Source organism: Anopheles funestus, chromosome 3RL, assembly GCF_943734845.2.
Source record: "Anopheles funestus chromosome 3RL, idAnoFuneDA-416_04, whole genome shotgun sequence".
Classification (NCBI taxonomy): Eukaryota; Metazoa; Arthropoda; class Insecta; order Diptera; family Culicidae; genus Anopheles; species Anopheles funestus.
The window spans coordinates 6222438-6247296 of record NC_064599.1 but is presented as its reverse complement, the minus strand read 5'-3'; the positions used below and the strand labels follow the sequence as shown (position 1 = coordinate 6247296).

General features: G+C 43.1%; 1 protein-coding gene across 10 annotated transcripts in view; it reads left to right on the top strand.

Moving 5' to 3' along the window:
* Positions 1 to 24859, top strand: part of LOC125772269 (uncharacterized) — a 135079-nt gene that overhangs the window by 98769 nt on the left and 11451 nt on the right. For all 10 annotated transcript variants that reach the window (XM_049443794.1, XM_049443793.1, XM_049443802.1 and 7 more), the window contains 3 exons: positions 21188 to 21616; positions 21717 to 23747; positions 23823 to 24251. In XM_049443794.1, coding sequence (XP_049299751.1) covers positions 21188 to 21616; positions 21717 to 23747; positions 23823 to 24251 — 2889 coding nt within the window. The remainder of the gene's footprint in view (positions 1 to 21187; positions 21617 to 21716; positions 23748 to 23822; positions 24252 to 24859) is intronic.

Sequence of the window (24859 nt, the reverse complement as noted above, 5' to 3'; positions counted from 1 at the left end):
CAAACACACCAATTTGGATGTTGAATGTGTACGTAAAAATTCCAACATAAAGCTAACATTCCTGCCAGTATCTGGTCATCAATCGTTTCGCATACGAACGTCCCCAAACCCCACGGCCCAGCCAACGGACAGCAGTGTGATCGTTATGAGCAGATAATTATATGGTACGCGTGTTACTAAGCTCCACCGTACCGGAGTCGGTGTGTATGTAGTCCACAAATGGACTCGTCTCGTCTCCCGGTGTGTACATCCCATGGGAAAGCGATGGGGCCACACATCGGTCCCATCGGCCCAGAACTACTCCGGACAAACTCCGAGCGGAAATTAACCAATCCAGTGGTGCGTTCGATACTTTGATTGCCACTTTACGAAAGCATTTAATTGAGTTTTACTACATGATGCAACAGACCGGCGAATAGCTGATAGGACCGACGGTGGATAGCTTTCCCGCCTGACATCGTTTGCGCTTGCCACGCTTGGAATTGCATTCGGTTGTTGGATTGCACTTTGCAAAAGAGGGAGAGACCCGTCTTCCACATTTGAGCGACGAGTGACCGAACGTTTGAAGCGACAAAATGAAAGGATCCTGCTAAAAGTACACACTAACAACGTCAATGTGCGTACGTCAGTGGATGTAGGGGTCTTAGGGTTGTTGCCTGACAGCTTGAGCAAACGGAAACAACTTCCACAACCATCGTTCGCTGGTCGTTGCCTACGATTTTCCGGAGGAAAAGCCTTCCTGTTCGAGTGTTTTCCTTGGTCAATTCCATCCACTGGACTGCGTGACCAAATGGTCAACTGGAACCGGCAGCTTGTATGTGTGTATTTGCACAGAGTTTGCTCTGTTGCACTACGAGCTCAACACAGCTGACCCCCAGGGGGGGTAGTAGTTGCTGTGAAGCAACTGTGGTCGAAGCGGTCGGATTTGGGAATTACGATTTCGTGTCCGTTTCCGCTCGTGAAGAGATTTATGGTGCATTCGTGTTAGTGTGCGTGTGTCTGTAGTTGCTTTTGCACTAACCATTCCGAACATGAACCAGTCCGGAATGCAACGAAGACACAATTTAACAACAGCAGTTTGTGTGAAAATATTAAACGACAGAATAGCACTTGTAGAATTTTTGTTCCAAACAATTCGTTTCATTAAATTATGCAACGAACACAAGCCCGTACAAGCCGGGAAAGTCAATTCACATAAGAACCCCAAAACCATTATGTCACTTCCTTCATGTGGGCTGGAGATGTGCCAATGTGGTTTGATAAATTGTCCCATTAAGGTTGGGCGAAACCTTCGGCTAAAATCTTTCAACGGTCCATTTAGCTTGATGTCATTAAGATGCAGTGAAGTAGGTCGTGTTGCATATTGCAAATATATCGCGTACTACGTGTGTAGGTGTCGTGAGTTTCTATTTTTTCCGTCCCTTCCGTACTCCACGATTCGGTGAAAATCTCGGCAATTAATCAAATTTATGAAGCAAGTGAGGAAAAAACACTTTCATCAAGCCTAATGCGCGCGCGAGTGAAAAAAAAATCCGAGTGAAAAGTGAATCTACGATGACGGTCATGGTGTAATGTGCGGAAAGGTTATATCGTGTTATGTGTGGTCGTGTTATATATGTTAAAGTAGTATTTAAAGGGATGTAAATAATATTACGGATAATAAATGACTAGTAATATTTTTTATTCCGCTGCAATTGATGATGAAATTGTAACAAATTGCATCTAATATCGATTTTTTTAGCATCGATGTTCTTAAAAGCAATTAAGACTTCATTTGTATTATTCAAGTAACTGAGGAAATGTCTTCTTGAAGAACATCTCTTAAATTCGGGAGTATCTTCAGAATGGATTTGTGTGCAAAACATTTGAAAAAGGGATTTCTATACATAGTTTTAGCTTAATTAACTATCAGAAATTACTAATGTACTAACCATATATATAGCAAACAAAAACACTGACTAAAGATTAAAATGACCCCTCTAAGTCGGTGCGCTACCACTGATTCGTACGTAGTATTAGCACAGAAACTAAAATAGAAAGCATACGCTCCCCGCTCCATAAATCAAGCGGAAGAAAATCCCTACCAATTTATCGGTTTCACCGAACAACGCATTGTATTGCGCAATTGTTGCTCACTATCAGCGCCTTTTATCACCGGTACTAGTTACCGTTGCAAGCGCAACCTTTTCCTTTGCTATCGGAAAATCGATCGATTGGTTCAATCCTCACCCTTCGTCAGTGGGACCTCTTCGCCGCGGGAAAGTCGCCTGTTTCGGTCGCCACTGCAAGAGAAAGGAACAACCCATGTGCAAACCAACCTAGGCTAACTTTATCGTTTGCTGGGACAGTTTTGGGTTAGGCAACGGTTGGAAAGGAGCGTTTATCAGTGAAATACCCGCTAAACATACAACGCTCACTAAACAAGTGCTAATCGAAACGGTAGAATGTGTATGCACCATTTTGCCTACCGACAGGTTTTTTTTCCTCTACTATTTCCTGTGTTTTGTTTGATTTCGAAACGACCTTCCCTCGGGTAGCCTCGAACCGTCGGAAGGGCTTTTATGTTTTAGCTGGAGAGGAAGCGAGGTACATCAAGGAAAACTTTTTCCACTTCCGGCTTTGAAAGTCTATTGGACGGAAACCTAAAAACGTACACACACCGATAGACACTGTAACAGGCACATTGGCAATCATATACTACACACACTTCTTACAATCAAACGCCAATTTCCGTTTCCAATGATAAACAAAGCGGACATGAACGGTATGCGATGAACAAAAAAAAGCTCGAAACGAGTACCGAATTAGGTAGCGTATTGATATCGTTCAAGTGGAGAGAAATGGGAGTGTTTGCAACCTTCACGCCATATTGCTAAACGTCCTCTCCCCTATGTGTGTGTGTGTTTGTTCGCATTGTTAACCCTGATAGACAAAAGGGGAACGATGGTAGTCGTGCGGGGTAGAGTCACGCGATAACGCGACAACTTACAGGCCATCATCGATACGATGAGTGTTTTCCAAAAACGCTTTTCCTTTTTCGTTCCCACACGTGGCCCTCCGCATGGTTTCGCTTCAAACAAAAACAACAAAAAAAAGTTAGCCAGATACACCGGATGGTCTGTCGCCATTTGCATAACCTTATCTAGGGGTAAATATTTGCGTAGGAGAAACGGTAAATAACTGATGCATTGGAATGAACTTTAGCCTCTTACCGGTGTCTCTGTCCGGCTTTTGTGGGAGGGGGAGCAATGGACGGTGTGAGCGGAACGGGAGGCGAAATTTTGAGGAACGAAAAATTGGACAACTTCTGCTGGTAGAGTTGGTGAAAGTTTTCCCTTTCAAGTGTCAATCAGAATGAAATTCACTCTTTTTTCTGGATGGGATTTTACTTTTAGAAAGTTGCCAGACGTTGTTTTAAGTTTTACGATTCTCTTACTGGCCGGAACCAATGGACGATCAATAGAATGTAGTCTATTTATATTTACTATTGAATATCTCAATCGGAATCTGAAAATTCAGCAATCATTTGAAGCATTGGACGTTGAAATGCCTCGAGGGAGCATACTGCGTTTATAACTTGTAGTGGTAAAGTTTGAACCATTTCTGGATACTTTTCAAGTTGAACTAGAATGTTTGGAAGTAAATCTGGAATCTTTTTCACTCCCTAGAACTGACTGATACATTGAAACGTTTGGAAATGTGTGAACTAAAAATGGCTATGACAAGAATTCAGCATCGAAGGATTCCGAGCATTTAGATTCCGATGATCTATCTAGATCAGAATAAAGTATAAATACAATAATACTTTCAGAACTACTCCTGCAACAGGCAAAAATCACTTTCCTTTGATTTTATGTCCTAATCCCTCTCCTAATAATTTGGTTTTATTTCACTTTAAGGCATCGTAATTATTTCAGCTTTCCTTCGTTTTCCTTAAATTATGCCATAACTCACACCTGGAAGGAATGCATAATGTCTGCAATTTTCAACAATTATCGTATCACCTTCTTCACCACCCAATTAGGGTACGTCCATGAGCACAGCCACTCATTGGCTTAATTCCCTTCCGTAATCTTACCTTAATTTGAACCTTTTTGTCTTTGGCATCGAGAAGAAACACCTTCTCACACCAGACAGGGAAAACCACACACACACACATTTATTTGTGTGTTACAGCGCACCTAACCCTTGTGTTGTGCATCTGCTTTAATGTGGAAGCTTTATTTCGATTAGATTTTTCTCCAGTGAGCGACACCGGAGGGTTTTACGGTGAAGCTGCTGGAAGAAATGCAGAAACATACAACGCAAAAGCTATCTATATCCCGTTTGGTGCGTGTTGGATGTGAACAAATATTTGCATACTTCTGTTACTTTTGCTTACCGAACGAGTAGCAAATGCAAAGAAGTATCGTCTTCAGTTCGATCACTCGCAAACAGCTTCTCGAGCTCTTTCCGGTTGAACAGAGTGTCCGGATCCTTTTCCGATGGCTTGGTATTCGATCGGCACCAAAACGGGTCAGCTCGGCATGCATGGACCAGTATTAAGTGATTAATGTTATGTTTTTCCACTTCAATTAAATCGGATCCAACCGGCCAATACCCGGAGCGGGTGTTTGTGTGTTTGTACATGGTGCCGATGTCTCCATCTGGTCTCCACAAATGTCCCCCCGGGGAATTGGGTGCCGTTCCGTCCCGTGATGCTTCAAACCGATCCGGATGAACCTGTGAGGACCCCCCCGTGTAAACATGTTTGCACGCAGCGTTTTGCTATGGCCGACTGCTTCCGAGCTTCACCAGCCCATGTGTTGCGTGTGTGTGTGTGTGTCGCCCTGTTGTCAACTGGCTGCTGGCGATCGCAGGCAAACGTTCGTTGCTACACGTCTCGCACCAAGGTTACAAGACTGGAAGCGATTCAAAATAAATGTTAAGCTAATTTATTGGTTCCTCCACAACGAGCGGCAACGGGAAAAGCTGGGCAGTGTATGAAATACGGATCTTGCCCACTCGTTACCCGATGGGTGGAAAACCGAGCAAGGGCAAGGAAGGGAAATGAGAATGTGAGTGGGTGGACGGGTAATGTTACAATCAGGTTATAATGTCGCTTCAGGGTAAAGTAAAGAACACAAATGTATCGATTTGTTTCGACAAGCACTTTAAATAAAAACCATTTTTATCGAAACAACCTAAAATGGCACAAATTATTTTAACATACTAATACATTTTTATTATGTTCGCTGATTTTGTCCTGTACGGTATCATCTTTTCCAGTGTAAAATCCAGGAAAATCAATTTCCCCGTGTAACGTTTCCATGGTTTCCAACGTAATCGTTTGACCGAGAAACTAATTTCCTATTTTTCATCGGTAACTTGATGCTTCCAAGTCCAAGACAAGGACACACGGAACGCACACAAATAGAAGAAAAAAGCACAGTTTAATTTAATGTGTTTGTTTAAAGCCATACTTTCCGCTTCTCCTCCACCCGTTGTCCACCCTCTGGGGTGGTGCATCGAGCGTATCGAAATAAGTCTAACCTAAAATAGACGAACACCGCCGTACAACGGTAAGCATCCAAAAAACCGAGCAATGACGGACTTTGACAATTAAAAAGTTTCATCCGCTGCTGGAAGGTTTTGTTCGATTTTCTCAGGCCTCCCGTGCCGGGGTTTTGTGTAGTCCTTTTTAACTGCTTTTTTGTTGTTCTCCTTTTTTCTTCGTGAACAATTTCGAAACATGTGGGTTGAATGCGATTGGATGCTGCAGGGACATCTGAACCACATGCTGCTCGTAGTTTTGGAAGAAGTCTTTTTTTGTTTTGTTTTCGGTTTGATGGTACAGGTATTGATACATTTTTAAGATTAATTTAATTGAAAATGTTTCTTCTGTGCTGGTAGCAAAAAAAAAACGTTTATATTTTAATCATTTTCAACATTTTTTAACCTCATCAATCTGAGGGAAAAATCTTACTTCGATTTACATTCTTATAAACAATTTATCAATCATCATCTGTAATATTTGACTCCTTCTATTAAACCGTCAAAACATCGAAATGGAGACGCCCAGTACTTTACGCCCTGTGGGCCTATTTCACTTACGCTCAATTTCGATTCCCTTTGGCAAGCGGACACGGTTGAAGTTTGTTGCTGTAATATCTTCTTCTATTCACATTTCTTCAAACCACACAGCCTCACAGTGAACGATCGGCAGAGTGAAGCGAAGTTGCGCAAAACAAAACACACACACACACACAAAAGCTCAACAATTCCCGTAACGACCCAGGAAAATATTGTACAAAATACACACAACAACAACAAAAACTCCAAAAAGATTATTTTTCTTACGGGGTAACAAGCACAAAACAAAAAAAAGGAAAGGCACCACGAGTGAGGTTGAATATTTTATCCGAGCACGATAATGCTTCTGGCAAAGTACATCAAACAACCATTTGGCGAAATATCTATCAACGCGCTAATTGTGCGGTACGTACGCGCTCTCGAAATCGAAATTTATAGCGCTTGTCTCGGAACCGGCGTTAAAGTGCAGGATTAAATATGCACCCGGACCCGGTGAAGACGAAGGAAAGGGGGAGCAATGAGGTAGGGGGGTGAGAGTGAGGGGGTTGAAGTTTTTAGGATAAGAGGGTGCGAAATCGATCGTCGGATCGCAAGTTTTTGATGGGTGGTAAATAAGGTTGATCTACTTTGTAGCGTATAGGTTGAACAGCTTCAATTATTGGTAGAATTGATTGGATGTAGCACAGTAAATCACAATTAACGTCATCGCAAACGCGCCACAACTCGTTTCCAATAACTTTTTAATGGATTATGCTAATAAATTCCAATATATGGATTTCCACATCTTAACGATGGAAAATCATTTACAAAATAACACTAAATGTTGTCTTAATTCAACAGGTTTCTGTGGTGAAAATATCCACTCAAAAGTAGTTGTCCAGATTATTCTGCAACTAAAAAAAAATAATCAAATGAAGGTGTAAAAAAAGTCCCATGAGGCTTGCCCGTAAATTAACGCTGGGAATTCTACCGTTTCTTGAGCTGTTGCCCGCGCTTGAGGGAATTCATTTTATTTTTCAGGCACGTAATGTCCGTCACTTTACTACTCAGATAAGGATTACTTGGACTTCGACACGACTACGTTTCGATTCCATCGACATCGGGTGCCAAAGAACCAAGCACAGAGCTTGGACAGGTTCGTTGATGATATATGGATTATAAAAAGGACTAGAAGCAAGATTTGATCGTACAGTTCCGTGTGAGGTATCTTCACCTGTACCGTTGCCAATGGAGTGATTAACTTTGACCACACTCTAATAAAAAAGGAAGGTTTTGTCACCGAACTGAGGATGTGTGTTCTTCTCGGTTTCAACAAACCTGGTTGCCCCGTTCAGTCCGGTTGGGGAGCATTTTTTTCTGGTTTGTTAGAGATAGAAGCTGCAGAAGGATAATGAGCCGTTGGTTGCAAACATAAACACCGTTTACCGTCCGTTAAGCCTTCCAGAAGCCCTCATTAAAAAGGCTTACCCCCTCGGTATCATAAAAAACATTACTCTTGATTGCAACTCACGCCTCATGCTCTCCGGGATTAGGCTCGAATGGATGCGCACGTGGCTATAGGGTAAAGAAAGGCTACGAGAAAGCCATAAACATTCCATCAATTACTCGCGCTGATGGTGAGCGGTAGATTTGTTTGGCAGGGCACAGCAGCAAGACGAATGGGTAGGATTTTATGCGCGAATAATTTTTAATGTTTACTCTTAAGCCTGACCGAAGAATATTGCCTACCTTTAAAACCTTTCGGCTCGGGGCAAGTGGGCGAAAACAAAAGCAAACTGAAAGCCATCTACTATCATGGCAACGGTAAAGTAAAAAAAACAGCTCCTCACTTCCTATAACCGGTCGTATTTTATTTTCTCTCAGCGAAATTGCTCAAATTGCTGGTGATTGCAAATTTTGTCTTCCTCTGCAAATACCAGCTCGGGTTCTGTTGTCGGTAGTTTAGTTTTGTTTTCATCAATTTTAGATAGCTTCATTGGCCGGTCAACACTCGCCTCGGGTTAACCATTCGATGGGTTTTATAAGTGGAACCGGGAGGAAATGTTGCAACACATACGCACTATACACGTATCCATACCAAAAACTTGAAGCTTTTGCAGAAAGGGATTTAATAGACTATCGCATAATGGGATAGTGTTGGACCATTCCTGTGTTCTTCTTTTGGTAGAATATTTTGCGAGTACATCAGTGTGCTTTCCAAGGATTGGGGATCCCGTCCTTCATTTTCGGCATTTTTTCTCTCCCTCTCTCGTTCCTTCAAAAGCACTCCGAATGTGACTGCTTACGGAATGTTGACAGGATGAAGGATCTGAAACTGCCCCTTGTCGGAACTACCCCCAAAAAAACCGACCCACGTTCAGACCGTTTTAAACCTGCTCGTATTCTACAAATGCCAAACGATACGGGAAAGAAATGTTTCCATCCCTTCCTTGCCTCCCGAAAAAAGGCTCGACGGCATCCAAAAAAGGCGAATGGCACAACCAGAATCGTTTCGTGGACCGATGGTGAAATTCTCGGTGTGACAATCCCTACCTTTTGCATCGTCCAGACACAAGGACAAAACCCGTGTTCCCGACAATACACTACCCTTTAATGTATATACCCCAAATGGTGTGTGTGTGCCTTTTTGACAGTTCCGGGCGTATACGAGCAGCATGTATAAACGGGGACTGTACGGTTGCCGGGTTCATGATCAAAGGATAATGTACGGCTTTGTCCGGAAGATGATGAAGTTGTTTAGCCGGACGATGGCGGTAGATCCGCATGGATTCATTGGTTTTGGAATTCATTTATGCATTCCTCGAATGGTAGACGAATGTGATATCGACCGAGATCCTTGGAAATGGCATTGCCTAAAGAAGAATGGTTTGGTTTTGTGGCAATGTGTAGCTCACCGAGGATCCGATTTTCATGAATGTTACAAATTTAATCGCTGCTCAAACAGGGGTTGTCCTTCTGTTCTGCTCTGGAAACTGTGGAATAGAGCAGTGTGAAATAGAAATGGTGTCAAGAAGAAATCAGTTTTAGTTAATTGATATTTTATTTCAATTACATAACTCAGTACTCAAATGCTGTCCATCAATGCAGCGTACCCAGAAATTGTTGCATTTAATAAATACATACTGATTTAATTTTGCTTTACAATTTCCCATTGGAGCTAACGTCATTGCAGGCCAATTCACCGCACAGCCCAGTTACACCAATTAGCCTAAAATAGTTCCGATGAAAATAGGACCCATACACACACACACAGAACGCAACACAGTAGTGGTGGCCATTACTTCATTTTGCTTTTCGAAAGCCGCCCGCAAACCCATTAGCGTCAATTAGCGTGTATAGTTCAATTATCAAAATCAGCTTGTCCGCTGTTCGTTATTTTGTTGCCTAATTAATTCACTGTTTGTTGTCGCTATTCTCCATCCAATTTCGTTCCGCATTCACACTGCGGTCTTATCCTTTTGTACCCCATCGGTGTCTTACACAATTGGGCATTGCAGTATTGTTGTACACGTTCTGTATGTACTGTATTCTGAGCTTTTTTGTCTTCTCTTTTTATTTGGTTCCAACGTAAAATAAACCCTCCTCTGTTCTGTTTGAGGAGTTCCTAACCACATCAAAGAGGGATGCTGTATAGTTGAAATAAGCAGGAAAATTCATTTGGACTCGGAATATCAGAAAAATATTTTCATTGTTGTAGAAAAAAGGAAGAAAAAATGGGATTTTCAAGTGGTTTTTGTAAGGGAGAGAGAGAAAAAGAGGGATACGAATGCATAATTAGATGATAATTTGATTCAAATGGTTTGCCGTTGCAAAGCGTTTTGTCTATTCAAGAGGCTGGGCTTGTACCCAATCCATTACATCGAAACCACCACAGGTTTAAGTGGTTTTTGGTATTTAGCTGCAGTGCAACAGTGTTATCTGCTTATACAGAAACGGGAAAGAAAACCTACTCCTGCTGATCGATCAATGATCAACCACATTTTGAAGTTCTGTTTTCGTGTTCGTTGCCCTTCATTGGGTGAAAAAAGAAATGCGCCCGCTCAATTATTATTCCGAACGAATGGGACACCAAAGGGCATCGAAACCAAGCAGCAGACAATCGGACCGACCGACAATTAATTGGCCCCGTAAGGCGTGCAACAACAGCAAAAAAAGAGTCTTTTGTAGAAAAAAAAACTGTCCTTTGTATAGACCACATTTTGAAGATGGAAACGTACCGGAAAAAAGTAAATAAAATGGAGAATATCCTTGCGAACAAAAGGGGAGAATGGAGGAAAAATAGAGGCAACCGGGACTCCATAAATATCCCTTCATTCAAGCGGGACCATTTACGTTACGTCTCCGTCTCCGTTGCACGGTGCGTGCCGTTGTTGGTGTCTGTGCGTGGTGGGCCCGGCTCGGTTCCAGATTACGAGGTATATCATCTGCGTTTGATTGTTGTACCGTTTTTATGGCTATTTCCGGCCAAATGCCGGGATGGTTAGATAAGTAAATAAATCACTACCATCGTTTATGTTCGCCCGTTCGGTTTTCGAGTTGATGATCGTTTACCTTTTTTTTTAAACTGCATTCGATTGACCCGTGTGTGTGTGTTGTAGCAGAAAAAAAACAGCAGAAAGTTGTACAATTTTTGCAACAGTTGCATCCCATATTTTTGTACCTATTTTAAGATTCATCCATTCAGGTGGGAAAGATATGTTACGTCTTGTGTACCAGGAATAAAAATAAAAACACTTCTTCTTATATGTGACTTATTAGTTAAAAAGTAGTTCATTTAGTGTACAATAAAAAATACACTAAAGAAAAGAGAGAAATTATAGCTAGAATTAAATTCACCTCTCTACGGATAACCGTTCATCTTAATTGTTGGATAGCAGATAAAATAACTTCTCCGTTTCCTTGCAGCAGCTTTACAAGGCTGATCTAAACTAATCTGTAGCCAATTAAAATTTTCTTCCATCAGCACCAATCTGCCCAACTCGTCTGACAAAAAAACGAACCCCGAGTAATGAGATTTGCCGTACTGGAACTTTCTTCCTGTTTCGGAATTTTCCAACTTCAGTTGAGCAGGTGAACCATCACCATAGGTAACTAACAACCCCTCTCTCTCTCTCGCTCTCTAAACAACCCCACATTTCAACTTGCAACTTGGTTTGATAAAATGCCAGCAACATCCAAATGGCACTCCGGAATGCATTATTTCGGTTCCAATTTTGCATAAAGAAATATCAACTTTGTCAGGAGCCGTGGGAAGGTGAATGAAACCACGAACGTGCCCGGGGGGGGGTGGGTTATTAACAGAGCTCCCGGTTTTCTTCTGCGGTTGTACCTTCATTCTGCCAAAAACCGACACCCCCGGCATCGGGTTTCTTTTGTGGGCAAGTCGTTGCAAAAATACTTTGTTGCACAGTTTTCCATTTAGCAATTGTCAGGTCCGTTTCTGACAGTTTTTGGCTTTTGCGTGTGTGTGTGCGCGCGCGCGCCATACCGTGAAGTTGCATGAAGAGCATGGGAGATCCGTACAGACAAGCGTGTGCATATCGGATGCTGCCTGCAGGTAAATACAACCTCTGTACGACCGTTTGTGTACCGTGCGGTGACAATCGGTCCAGAGGAAACGGTGAATAGTTTCCACCACTGCTGATTGTCCATGGTTCCATCACTCTGTGCACTCTGTTCGTTCTGCTTAGTTTTGTGCAACCTGGGCTTGCCGAGAAAGATTGTGGTTTTTGTGCTGAGAGGAATTTTTCGCCCTTCGAATAGCCCAGCCCACCCTGCAGAAGGTAAAGGTTTTGGATGGCGCTGCTGCTACTACTTTGGAGTTGAAATTAAATTAGCTTAAGTGGATTTCAGTATCTCGAGCTGTCGAGCGCAGCTGCTTACTGGAAGAAAAAAAAAGTGTAAAAAAAATAACAACGGAACAAAGATGTAGCATCCTACTGCAGCAGCAGCACCAGCATTCCTGGAGCGGCCAAACACTTGTTCGTTGATTTGAGCAACAAAATTGTACCAATTGTTCCATGTTGTATGTTAAGAAAAGTAAAGCAACAAAAACACCTTCTAATGAAGGACGTTTGTTTGTTCCCAACCAACCAACCAACTTTTCGCCCTCCGTTTGTATGTTTAATAAATAGAGGGAAAAAAGAGAGAAAATGAGATGCGTTGAAAGAGGGGACCAAAAGCACCCAAAGCCACAGCCCGAAGGTAAACAAGATGGGTTTTTTTGCGCCTTACCGAAGACTGAATAAAGTTGGATGAAAAACTAAACGTTCAGCAAAGTGAAGTTGTTAGACAAAAATTTAAAACTTTACATTCGTAACTCCAACTCCAACTGCTGTGGAGTTTAAGGAGTTTGAGAATGGAAGAGTGGTTTTTTTTTACTAAAAAAGATTGTATGCATCCAGCCAAGAGGCAGAAGAAAGTGCCTCATAACCTTATAACGGTGGAAACCGGTGAGGGATTGCCAGGGGAGATGAAGTTTTGGTCCCCTGGCTCTTCAACTCTTGCCGTGCAGTCAATGTGGAATGGTGCGTGTTTTATTTTGCTCCTGTCCAATACCAAAAATGAAGTGTGTGCTTGTGACGATAGGGATGGAGAGTAACAAAGTTTTGCTCTAACCACTTGAGGAGCGTTTTGCACTTCCGGATGTTAATGTCAATTAGGAAATAAAGTTGCATCAAGGGTAGCAGGGAGGAAAATAAAACACTAAAGCATGCTGGAACTGTGTGCCAAGCGCTTTTTGGGGGAGGATATTTGCCAAAGCAAACACTTAATAGAGCTATGATGAATGGTACCTAAAGATATGGCACCTCAGTCGGAAGGTATGATGCATTTCGTGAATTGAAATGGATGCAAACAAGTGACGCAATTTCGTATATTATTGCGGTTAAAGATTATTATGTAAAAGCAATGTTTTTTTTTTAAATTTTATTATCTACTTTTTGTGTAGATAATAGTTTATTCATTTGTTATGTTAGTTATAGAAACATTTTTCTGCCTTTAAACAGACAATTCCGAACCCTAATCACAATAACAATTAAAATAAACACATTTCTCCCCTACTCTCTGCCTAGAATCAATCAGCCTAAATGTATGCAATTTGTTTTAGTTTTGCATTTTCTAAAGTCGTTCGATTCTCTGAATATCCTTAGTATCCCGAAACGAGAAATTGCATACTGTCAGGCGTAATTAAAACTAGAAGGAAGTGGAAAAATGTTGAACTATTTCTTCGAATGTTCAGCCATCATAACTAATTCCTATAACTGTTTGGGCAAGAGCTAGGTGTACGAATAAATTAATCATTTCATTTGCGCGTCGTTACATAAAAAAGAGAAAGACAGAAGAAATGTGAACCAATAATTCCAATACGACACTGCACAACCGCAAGCAGGGGAATTAAATTCTCATAGTACGGGAATGGGTGCACTATGGCCAACTAGAATGTCCGCTATGCAAAGAGATATGATAGTGATTTGATGAGATTTTCATGTGAAATCATTTCCATTCGCGGGTGTCGCTAGTATAATGGTGCGGATTTTTTCCCCCACTTTCCACCAGATTCTATTTCCATACAAAAGTGTGTTCGTTCGTTGATGCGATTAGATCGCCGTGTGGTATTTAGAATGCAACGAATGATGCTGGCCGTGTCCGAAAGTACGCTAATACGTTGAATTTCCAGGAACTCGTTTGATGCGAATGTGAAAACATGCCTAGAATAATAGGACGCATTCACTTGTCTATCAACTCGCCATTGTTATCAGATTATTGTTGGTAATCCCCTTTTCATGGAATTATTTTTTTTTTGGTTCTCATTTTAGTGCGATATTTTAGTTTAACTTTTAAAAAACCATTTATTGAATTTTTATACATTCCCCAAATGCATAAATCCAATTCCATCGCAGAACAACAAACGAATATTTAGAAATTCCAACGGTTTTATTGCGTTTTAAATCATTTACTGGTTAGTTAAAATTTTATACAAGAAGTGTTGATGTGACAAATGTCTGTTTTATTTATAAAAAAATAAAGCACGCCATCCAAATACAAAAAAATACAGTTGATTAGGTATATCAACACCTCATACAAAGGTGACCATCAACATCCGGTGTAGTAGTGATGGTGGCTGGCTGTCTGCCCAAAAGGGAGTCGCTTCCGGTGGTGGGTTTAATTAAAAATTAAACACCCTCGAGGTGACCCAACACACACACACACTTTTTAGTAACCGTGGTGAATTTGGTTTTCAATGTGTGATTTGTTTTTTTTCCTTTCGCTTATCTGTTGAGGTTAGGAATGATTCTCTAAAAACTGTGTTAAAAAAAGTGAAGCAACATAAATCAGTCTTCCTACAACTAACCGCAAACTAGCAGTCCTGGGATTTCAGTGCATTTTACATAGGTTTGTTTGCTGGTGTTGGTGCAATGGTGAGAATTATGGCAATCGTACAATTATTAATCAACAGCAAATCGTACCACTGAGTTGGCTGGAACGTAAAACAACCGCACGGAACCTAGTTGCCTGTTCATGAATCGGGCAGAAACAGCATTAAAAAATAAAAACTCTGTTACATCCTTCCAGTCCTGTTTGCCGAGTGCGGATGCATTTGCTTGTTGCCGCGTTGGTGGGAGGTGTTTTTATTTCCAGCCTTTTATTGGATTCCGGTGTGTTAACGCGATTCTACAGCATGGGAAAATACGGGTCTGGTTGGTCTGTTTACCGGGAAAAGGTCAGCAATTTCCGGTTCGCATGAGTGAACCAAATGGAGTCCTTTATTAAGTGACTGTATTGCTGTATTTTTAACTTCACTGTAACCCAACGCGGTGGCGGTGTTCGTGACCGTAAGTTACATTACTTTGATAAATTTGCTTAATTAGCTTTTATCTGGTATCCCTTTTCGAGTAACTATTAAATTGTAATAAAGATAATTTTAATAGAATAAAGTTTGTAGTTTAAATAGCGTGTTATAGCAACATTTTCCGGTGTTGAAATTGTCACCCATAAAATGAATAATTTAACAGGGAAGTTGATTTCGTATATTATTTATGATTCACTATTAACATACGAAATACCTGGTGATGTATTCACCTAATACTTAATACCCACACGTGTAAATATTTCTCTTCATGACTACAAATGATGGCGGCCGATGTGCCATTTTTTCAACCACCATTTTCTGTTGATTTGGTCTCTCGGTAACTAATGCTTTTGCAAATATCTTCACAAAAGAAATGTGCATCCACCACATGTTAAGCTTGCCGATGGTCTATTTTTATTCCACTGCCAACGCAACGCGTGCAAATGGTACCTAAAATATTAATAATAATCACCGACTTAAGCCTTAAAAAATCGGAAAAACCATTACCATGCGTGTGTGGGCCTTGTTCGGTGCCTCATTGCTGGTGTCTTTCTGGTGACCAAAAAGTGTAGTGTAGTTACATATGAATCCCTCGTAACAATATTGCACTAATCAAGACTAATGCTTCGTGCAGAAAAGAGTCCACCGAACGCAGGAGGGTATTACGAATACAACCACATTCTGGCCGTTCAGCATGTGAAAAGGGGCCCACCGTGCACCGTCGGGGGACAATTGGATTAGCGATTACAAATGCCGTCTCATGTATGAGCTTTTCCGACACGCTGTTGGGTGGAGTGAGATTAAAAATGAAACAGGCAGAAGGGAAAACAGCAACGGAAGGGAAATCCTCCTTTTCCGGTGGGTGTAAATATTCGATTTTGTCCCATTTTCGTCAACCTATTTTCTTTGCGCTTTGCGCAATGGTACAAAAGCCGAAAAGATACGGCTTTTACGAATAGTTTAATGGGATTTTTATAAAATCACACCGCTTTTTAATGCGCCGACAGCGGGTGTTGGTCCATTAGTTGGAATTATACCTCTTCGATAAGCGTACAGAGAAAGAGAGAGAGAGAAAAAGAGAGAGCTTATACAATGGGCCTTTTTAATACTATAGATCAGTTCAACGAATATGGTTAACATTTAAGAACCACCAGGCGCCTCCATTTGCCTGTTTGTTGTAATTTTCTTATGATTTGACTATTTTATTTTCATAAAAATTCACACAGATTTCTGTTTTACTTTATAAATATTATTATTTACATGATTTTAAATATGTAGAAAATGATTTTCGAAATCTACACCAATCAATTTATGATGTACAGTTGAAATAAAGCCGGAAAAGCCATTCGCCACCGTTTAACGATCGTCAAACAAAAACGCTGCCTTAGTGATAATAACCATTGATAGTCATTTTAGGCGGTAAACGTGCCTTTTTAAAAGCATCCAAATTAAAAGAATACAACATCACAACGCCGGTGTTCATTCGCTACTATTATCTTTATGCCTTTACGAACAAAAACACCCCATGACAGCAAATCTGGATCTTATTATAAATCTAATTAATCTTTACGGCTGCTTCGGATTGGTTGAATGTTTTTCGTGTGAAAGACACAATCAGAACCCGGCGCCTAAAGGACGGCTGAAATCCTAGCAAATTGTCAAAGTCGAAATAAAACTAAATCTTTCTCCATTTCCCCAGAAGCAAGATTGGAGAGGGGAGGGAGGGGGACGCGTAGCAACTGTCAGTGGTTCGTCATCGATGACCGTGTAGAATCGATCCCCTGGCTGCTGTCGGATCGAGTCGCTTGCGTTCCGGGAAAATCCCGTCCGGAGTTTTTCCCAGTAACTCAACCTGCTGCCAGAAGCAATAAATTTTGCTCTCACGTTCACCACCACTCAATATCTCATCCAAGCACCAGCGGCTACCTCCAATGGTCGATTATTGCCAAGACACGCATACGCATCAGCGATATATGGAGCAAAGGGGAACAGCTATAGATCGGAATACCTGGTCAAAGCGTAAAGACACATGAGCGCGCGCGAGAGAGAGAGAATGTGTGTGGCTGTGAAGTTCAGTAAGCGCGGAAATTTATTTCCGGTGATAACGAAGCCATTTGATGGGGTGTCTTCAATCGTGCAAACATTAAGCTACGTGGAAAGGGCAGGGTTTTTCATTGCCGGCGTTCAGTATGACGGTCGCGCTGATGTGCAAAATCCGCAAGAAATATTGTCCGAGCCGAGGCGATCGAAACCTTCCGCACCACACAGGATCACCGTTTTACCGAATCCAATTTCTCGGGATTAGATTTACGCCGTGTCCGTTCGACCGGACCAAATTCGTTTTTCTCTCCCCCTACCGGTTTGCTTCAAGCACATCATTCACGTTGTGATGCTGCGTATACACTGGTTGTTTCCATTTTTTTTCTCTCTTTTTGTGGTCCTTAACGGGGGGAGAGAGTACCAAACGCAAGCGATTATTCGGCTGATGTTATGAATGCGAGAACACGAAAAAGACGGAACTTAACAGGATTATGGTGACCTTTAATTTTCACCAAGATGAGATTGATTCCTCTACCCAGGGTGTCCCATCGTGTTGGGTTACAGCTACCGGACATGGATGCAGTTTTCAGCCCACCATTGTTCCTCTGCAAAACTGCTAGATCAACTCCGTCGTCCATTCTTGACAAACATATCCTTCTCAAAAAGAAAACAAAAATTTGATTTTGACTATTGCCAAAAAAGAAACCAATAACACAAAAAGTACGAAAAAGAAGACGAACGTTTTGACGAAAATCGTGTCAGAAAGTTACTGCGAACAAATGTCCCTGGACCCTGGTACGGTTCCCTTTTCCTCCGTTATTTTTTGTCGGATAGGATGTTTTTATGTGGGTTAACAAGTTTTGCAAGAATAAATTTTACTGTCAGATTTTATCCTCTTTTTCATTGTCATCGTTTCTCCCTGCGAAACCCATTCTCCACTTTTGCCTCGCCGGTCGCGCCAGTAGTTGGAAAATGTCCACCGGATTCGTTCGAAGAAATTGTGAGAGCGTTCTTTTTTCTTTTCTTCATTTTTTGCATGCTGAAAGAGAGATGGAATTTTCCACTTAATTCATAGGATGTTCACAGTTGCTTATGGGGTTTAAATCGAGCTTCTCGGAAGGTTTGGAAATAATGTTCGCACTAAGAAACTAACCGAACGAAGATGTCCCCCTTAGGTACACAAGTGGAAGCTTGTTCGAAAGAAAAATAAAACAAAAGAATTTTCTTTGAACCTTTTGCGTAAGTGTACATGTGTGTAATAGATAGAACATGGTCGATCGGTCGTGTAGGAAACGGAGTATATTTGAAATATTTTTACATTTGCTTATTGAAGTCCTTCAACCTTCAATATAAGATATTTGAACAAAACATTTTCCAAATTACTTTCACCCACCCCAAGATACGGCAAATCAATAAATTGTTGACATAAATAAAGCCATACGATACATGCTACAAAAGAAAGCTTAAGTTCCAAAATCGTTATGAAATCTTAATTATTTGTACCGTTTTGCTATAAAATATACCGATTCGATTGTATTTGAATTCGTTTAAAGACCTCCATTATCCCGCTGACAGGTCTAAAAGCTTTTTGTCGCACATATTCGGGGCTTCGACGGTGCGCTCGCTGCATGAAAGCTCGTAAAACGCTCGACACCCATATGGTCGTCCTGATGGTTTAGCGAAACCAAGCAACAACAAAAAAGAAAAGAAAGAAAACACAAACCTTCCATCGCTAAATCACGCCCCGTACGCATCGTAAATTTGGATCACATCATTCCCGGGGCTCAAAAGCTTGCACCCGAAAACCGTTTCCATCCAGTAGTAGCAAAAACACACTCATCATTTTAGTGTGGCGGTTTGCTGTCGGAAATCTGCCGGCCCAGTTGCGGAATGGTTATTTTCCATCACACGATTCGATTTTCGTGGTGTTGTTTTTTTTGTTCCTTCTTCCTTCGCCACATCAACACAGGATTAAAGCTTTCAGTTGATTTGCCAGCCAAGCGCGACGAAGGGGGAGGGCAAATGTTTCCTCCCATTTTTTCGGGGCACCGAGGGGTAGTAGATTGTTAGTGTCGTTATGTCGCAGCTTGATGTCGAGAGTGTTGGAACGGTAGTGCCGCCCGGTTGGTGCTCAGCAGGCATAAAAGTGATGCCCATTTCACTTCCGTGACCGTGTCCGGCGCCGCTTACTTAAGGAAAAGTATCCAACCGAGTGCTGGCAAAAAACAGGCAAATAGCCGAAGGGATGCTGTGTTATTACTTTCCCAATCATTAGGCCTTTGTTGCAATTGTTTAGGCCTGGAAGACTTTTTTTTTGCTTGCGGAAAGAATTGAATTTACATTGCTTTGTGAAAGTTCATATTTTACGCATAGCAGAATGTTTGCCAAAAACATTTAACTAGATTAGAAAGTAAGGAAACCGGAAAAGCTACTTTCACCACAGGGCACTTGCCAGCTGATGTGAGTGAATGCTTTTAACGTTCTCACACCATCCCCGTGTCACATGTGTTTTTCCAGACCAGCGCTCTTGTTTTTTTTTTTTGTTTACCAACCTAGCGCACGCATGAAGCTGGACGAATCAAAATGGACGACCATTTAGCGATACTGCGTCTGCCACCACACTGTCCACAGCAACACGAAAAACATGCGTGACGATCATTTTATGTACCGCATGACTTTTCACGATTATGCTCACTTGCGTCAACCCCAAAATCGGATCGAAATCGTACCGAAACGTGGAGTTTGGCGCAACACACACATGCCCGCAAAAAAAAGTAATCTCCCACCCTCTTTTCTATACCCCAGAGCAGAACAAAAGAACACAAAACCTTCTAGCCAGTCAGCCCCAAGAACCACGCCAACAAGTTGGCTTTGTCCGCTTTTCATTACACAGGTCCCCGCCCGCTACAGTCGGCAAGATAAACACTTCACTTCAAATCGCATCAACAGTGTGTTGTTGTCCTTGGCGTCGCCCGGCACCCCGGACACCGGAAAGCGCATACGCACCATACCGGTCGGTGTCTTTCTTATCCGTCGCGCGAAAAGCGGTTTTTGTTTTGAGAGAAAGTACCGAAAAAAATAAGTGAAAAGTTTTCCACGCTAACAAACACACCGCGGGAGAAGAAAAATGTCAAAAAGTTTTATGTTATGTTTTTGCTTTTTTGCGTTTTTTGGCCACAGCACACGGTTTTTGTGTCGTTCGCACAAAAAAAAACACACACATACCACATGCATGGGAACGGAAGTGGGCAGGAAACGGAAACCGAAAATGGAATATGGTTCCTATCGCAGGTTCTCGCCGGTCGGTACAGTACTGTCGCTGCAGTAGAACGTTAGTTTATTCTTTTTTTGCACTTTTTTATGCGCTTAATCATATGGGTGTTTGCGTTTTTTTTTGTCAAGGCGGTTTAAGCTCCACCGAAACGAGGTTCGTTTTTCTTTTCACTGTCTTTTTAAAGGTTTTTTTTTGCGGTGCAATTTTTCCTATCAAGTTAAACCATATAGGGGAACGATTTTACCTCCCTGCAGGTGAGGGACTGTTATTTTGTTAATTTCATGTCACGACCGGTAGTGGAGCGGAAAGCAATTCGATGCGGTGCGGTACGTAAGAAAACATCATTAAAAATTTAGACCAACATCGAACACAATCGCTGCTGCACGGAATGGAAAATCATGCCACATTTCTTAGGCAGTACCATCAGCACCGAACGGTGCTCTAGCATTTGACGAACGCCGAAGGTTATGAAGTTACAAAAGCGATAAAACAAACTTTCTACTTCACGATCTTGCGTACTGCTTAAAGGATACTTTAGCTTGTGTTATTAAACAAAGATGTTTGTTCTACCTTTTTTTGGGGGGGAAAGTTTAACGACCGACATTAAAATGTCATTTTGGATTCATTTTGTGTTCTTGTTTTAAAGAATGAAACATGATATTATACTCATAAAATGTTCGAATTAATAAACTAAAACCACGTTGACAAAAGAACAAAAAGCTGCTGAGGAAAGTAATGAATAAGAAAAATATTGATTAGTAAAAAGTTAATTAATTAAATGAACACGAATGAAGAGGATGAAACGACGAAGCTATTGAAGAAGTGAAGTTGAATATAACAGCCTGTAGATATACATTTTCCATTTCATCGCCATCTTGAAATTTAACCATCAATTATCTGAATCTTGCCATCTGATCTAATGTTTATTTTGCTTCATATTTCTCTTGCAGCAACCACATCTAGCAACGCACCAGCAGCTGCAGCTACGACGACGATCGTGGCGCTAACTACGCCCACCGCAACAACCCCAACCGTAATGTTAATGCATGGAGACGACGACGACGACGAAGGTGCACTGAACGGCCCACGTGCAGCAGCCGCCGCCACGACCACCAACCTGCGAAGAATCTCCGATCAAGATCGACCCCTGTTCGAGGCCCTGATGGCAGAGGAGCGAGGCGAACTACCCAGGCGGCGGCACGCCTGTACCGGACGTTTCCTAACCATGCACAAGCGCCGCAGAAAGAAGCTGCTGACGCGCAGTCTCGCCCTCGATCAAGCCATCCTGGACGATGTGCTTCACGGGCAGGTGCAGTGTATACTCGATCGCGTGCACCACTGGCGCTTCAACGCGTTCACACTCGAGACGGTGACTGGTGGTAAGGTTGAAGCAGGCTGTAAACAGCCTCCTGGCCAGCAATGCATGCTCTACTAATGAAGATGGACGTTTTTTTTCGTTTGTTTGTTTACTGCTTTCAGGACGCTCACTGCCGGTTCTATGTGTTCATCTGTTCCACTGGTACGGGCTGCTAGACCACTTCAACCTAGACGTAGTTAGAGTATGGAAATTGTTTAGCTTAATCGAGGAAGGCTACCACAGCACGAACCCGTACCACAACTCGATACACGCGACCGACGTAACGCAAGCGATGCACTGCTTCCTGCAGGAAAAGCGCATACTGGAGAATCTGAGCCCGCTCGAGATCATGGCGTCACTGATCGGTGCGGTAACGCACGATCTCGACCATCCGGGCGTCAATCAACCGTTCCTGATAGCGACCTCCAACCATCTGGCGGCACTGTACGAGAACACCTCCGTGCTGGAGAACCACCATTGGCGTTCGGCGATCGGGTGTTTGCTCGAGAGCGGTGTCGCCGAACAGGTGCAGGACATCCGGCCCGAGCTGGAGAAACAGATCAGCTCTCTAATACTGGCGACGGACATTACGCGGCAGCAGGAGTTTATCGGCCGGTTCCGCGACTACCTGAGCCGGGATGCGCTGGATATGCGCGACACCACCCACCGTCACTTCATACTGCAGATATCGCTCAAGTGTGCCGACATATCGAACCCGTGCCGCCCGTGGGACATTAGCAAGAAGTGGAGCATGAAGGTGTGCGAAGAGTTCTTCCGGCAAGGCGATTACGAGCGGCAGTTAAACCTGCCAGTAACGTCACTGTGCGATCGGCAGTCGACGACCGTACCGAAGATACAGACCGGGTTCTTTAAGTTCGTGGTCACACCGCTGATGGACGAGTGGCATCGGTTCCTGCGCACGGACCTATCACACTCGATGATGCACCATCTGAAGTACAATCAGACACAGTGGGAGAGTAAGCTGCAGGCGGAGATTAACGAGGAGACGCGCACGGAAATCTCGGATGCGGAGTTACTGGACGAGGAGGACATCGAGGGTGGCGATGATGATGGTGTTGTGTGCGGTGAGGATGAGGCAGACGATTCGCATCATCTTGCCGATCTGTCCGACAGCTCGGAGGTGCTGCTACCGTTTGCGATGGCAAAGCTTGGACGAAGAAGTTCGCTCCAGGTAGCGTCCGCAAATCATGGCTTTGCTGGAAGGGTGCGCAATGAGCGACGTCTTTCCGTGCCGGCAACGCACTGCATCCCGAAGATCATTCTGCCAGCAAAGGAATCATCGAGCGGTGGACGATCTTGCGGCGGTTCCGGCGGTGGCGGTGAGTTCACCCTGCAGCCACCGGAATCGATCCAGGAGAGTGACGAACACCGGTTCGACGCTGACTCACTGTCAATCTTCTCCTCGGATAGTGATAGTTTACATCGTGGAGCGCGTGGTTCGTCCACTGGCAGCACCGCGGATCGTGAACGACCGCTTAGTGCGGAGAACCTGCTGCCGGATTGCAGTATCGCCTCCATGACGGACGGTGCTTGCGGTGATCGGCTCAATCTCGTGCTGCACGGTGCAGTGAGTGTGGGCAACACGGCCAATCTGCTTACCGTGGGCACCTCGAAGCATCTGATCCGCCAGCAAACGTTCCCACCGTTGCAGCCGTACGTCCGGACGCGCTACATGTCGTCACAGGCCGAACTCGGTGCCTGCCCGGAAGCATTGCTCGAATCGCACTCGTCCAGCTCGAACAGCAGCTCAACGAACGCACCGGCCGCTTTATCAAACGTCGAATCTCGCGGTCGTGTACTCGCGACCAGAAAGGATAGCATCAAGCGGGAGCAACAATCGGACGGTGCGGGCTCATCCCAGGCGGATGGTGCCGGCAAGATTAAGGTACCGAAGTTGTCACTCGGCCAGAAGGAAAACCTCGACCCATCGATGCTGAAGCGAACTCTTAGCAGGCGGCGTGGATCTGCCCCGGTAACTGTGGCGCTACCCACGAAAACGAGCGCACCAACGGACTCTTCCGGAAGCGGAGTTGGGACAGGTGTCGGAATTGTCGGCGAGATCGGCAAATCGTTCATCATCAAAACTTGCGATCTAATGCGCCGTGGCTCGATGCCCGTCGACGCTCTCATGCGTAAGTGTGCTTCAGCTCAGGATCGATCCTTATCTGTGCTGTAACTTGCATGTTTTTTGTCTCCCTTTATCGCAGACTCTAAAGATCTTCCATCATCCCAAAGTACGGCTGGAGGTAGTGTAAATGCAGGTGGCGTTCCTTCCAACACCGCTCAGCTTCCCAACAGCCTTGTCGCACCGCCGTACGCCGGTATGCAACGACGTGGCTCAGTACCCTGTGAAAGTACGAACAATGTGGCCCTCCGGAGCAGCTTTAGTATCAAGCGGCGCAGCACGAAAAAGGCAATCCGACGGCGATCGTCCGGTGGTGCAGAAATTCTCAGCCCCATTCTGTCCGAGGATGCGGCAGGTGGCAGCAACGGTGCTGGATCTTCCTCGTCCTCCTCTAATGCGTGGTACCGGATCAAGCGGGATTCGGGTCACCGGCGAAACGGCGACAACGAGAGTCTTCTATCCCGGCGTCGAGGTTCCCTGCCGGTCGAGGTCCTCGCGATCGGTTACTCCGGTAAGTGTAATGGACTTGATAGATGAAATCAATATTTAACACACACCAACTCACCAGCATAAACGGTTCGGCTTTTAGAGGTTCTTTTAAGGTTGATATCTCCTTTCAAAGTTTCGCACTACTAGCTGTCTTTCGGAGTAGCTTCCCAATTGAAAATACTCCTCAAAGCATGCAATTCGTATAGAAAATTGTGTTTTTAGGATAATTTTAAAACACAAATCCACTCATCGGACATCCACTATGCAAATTAAGTGGCCGCGCGGGGTCCCGATGCTAAAGGGGCAGCTAAATTTTTGGCGCTTTTAGAGTTCAATATGCATGTGTTACTATATTGCAACACGGTGTCGGTTGTGGGGCCTTGGGATTGCGTTGTGAGTAATTAATTTAGCAAAATTTATAAATTGATGTATTTTAATGAAAATTGGTGGCTATAAGTTTCTTTTCACTTAAATAGTGCTTTAAATTGAAAAAAGAATAAAAAATCAGAAAAAAATTTAAAAACAAATTTCAACACGAAAATTTCATAAGGCTTACCCCTTACGATTTTTTTGGGAAATTTTGCAAAAAAAAATAAATTGTTTTATTTTAATGCCAATGGGTTGCAATGA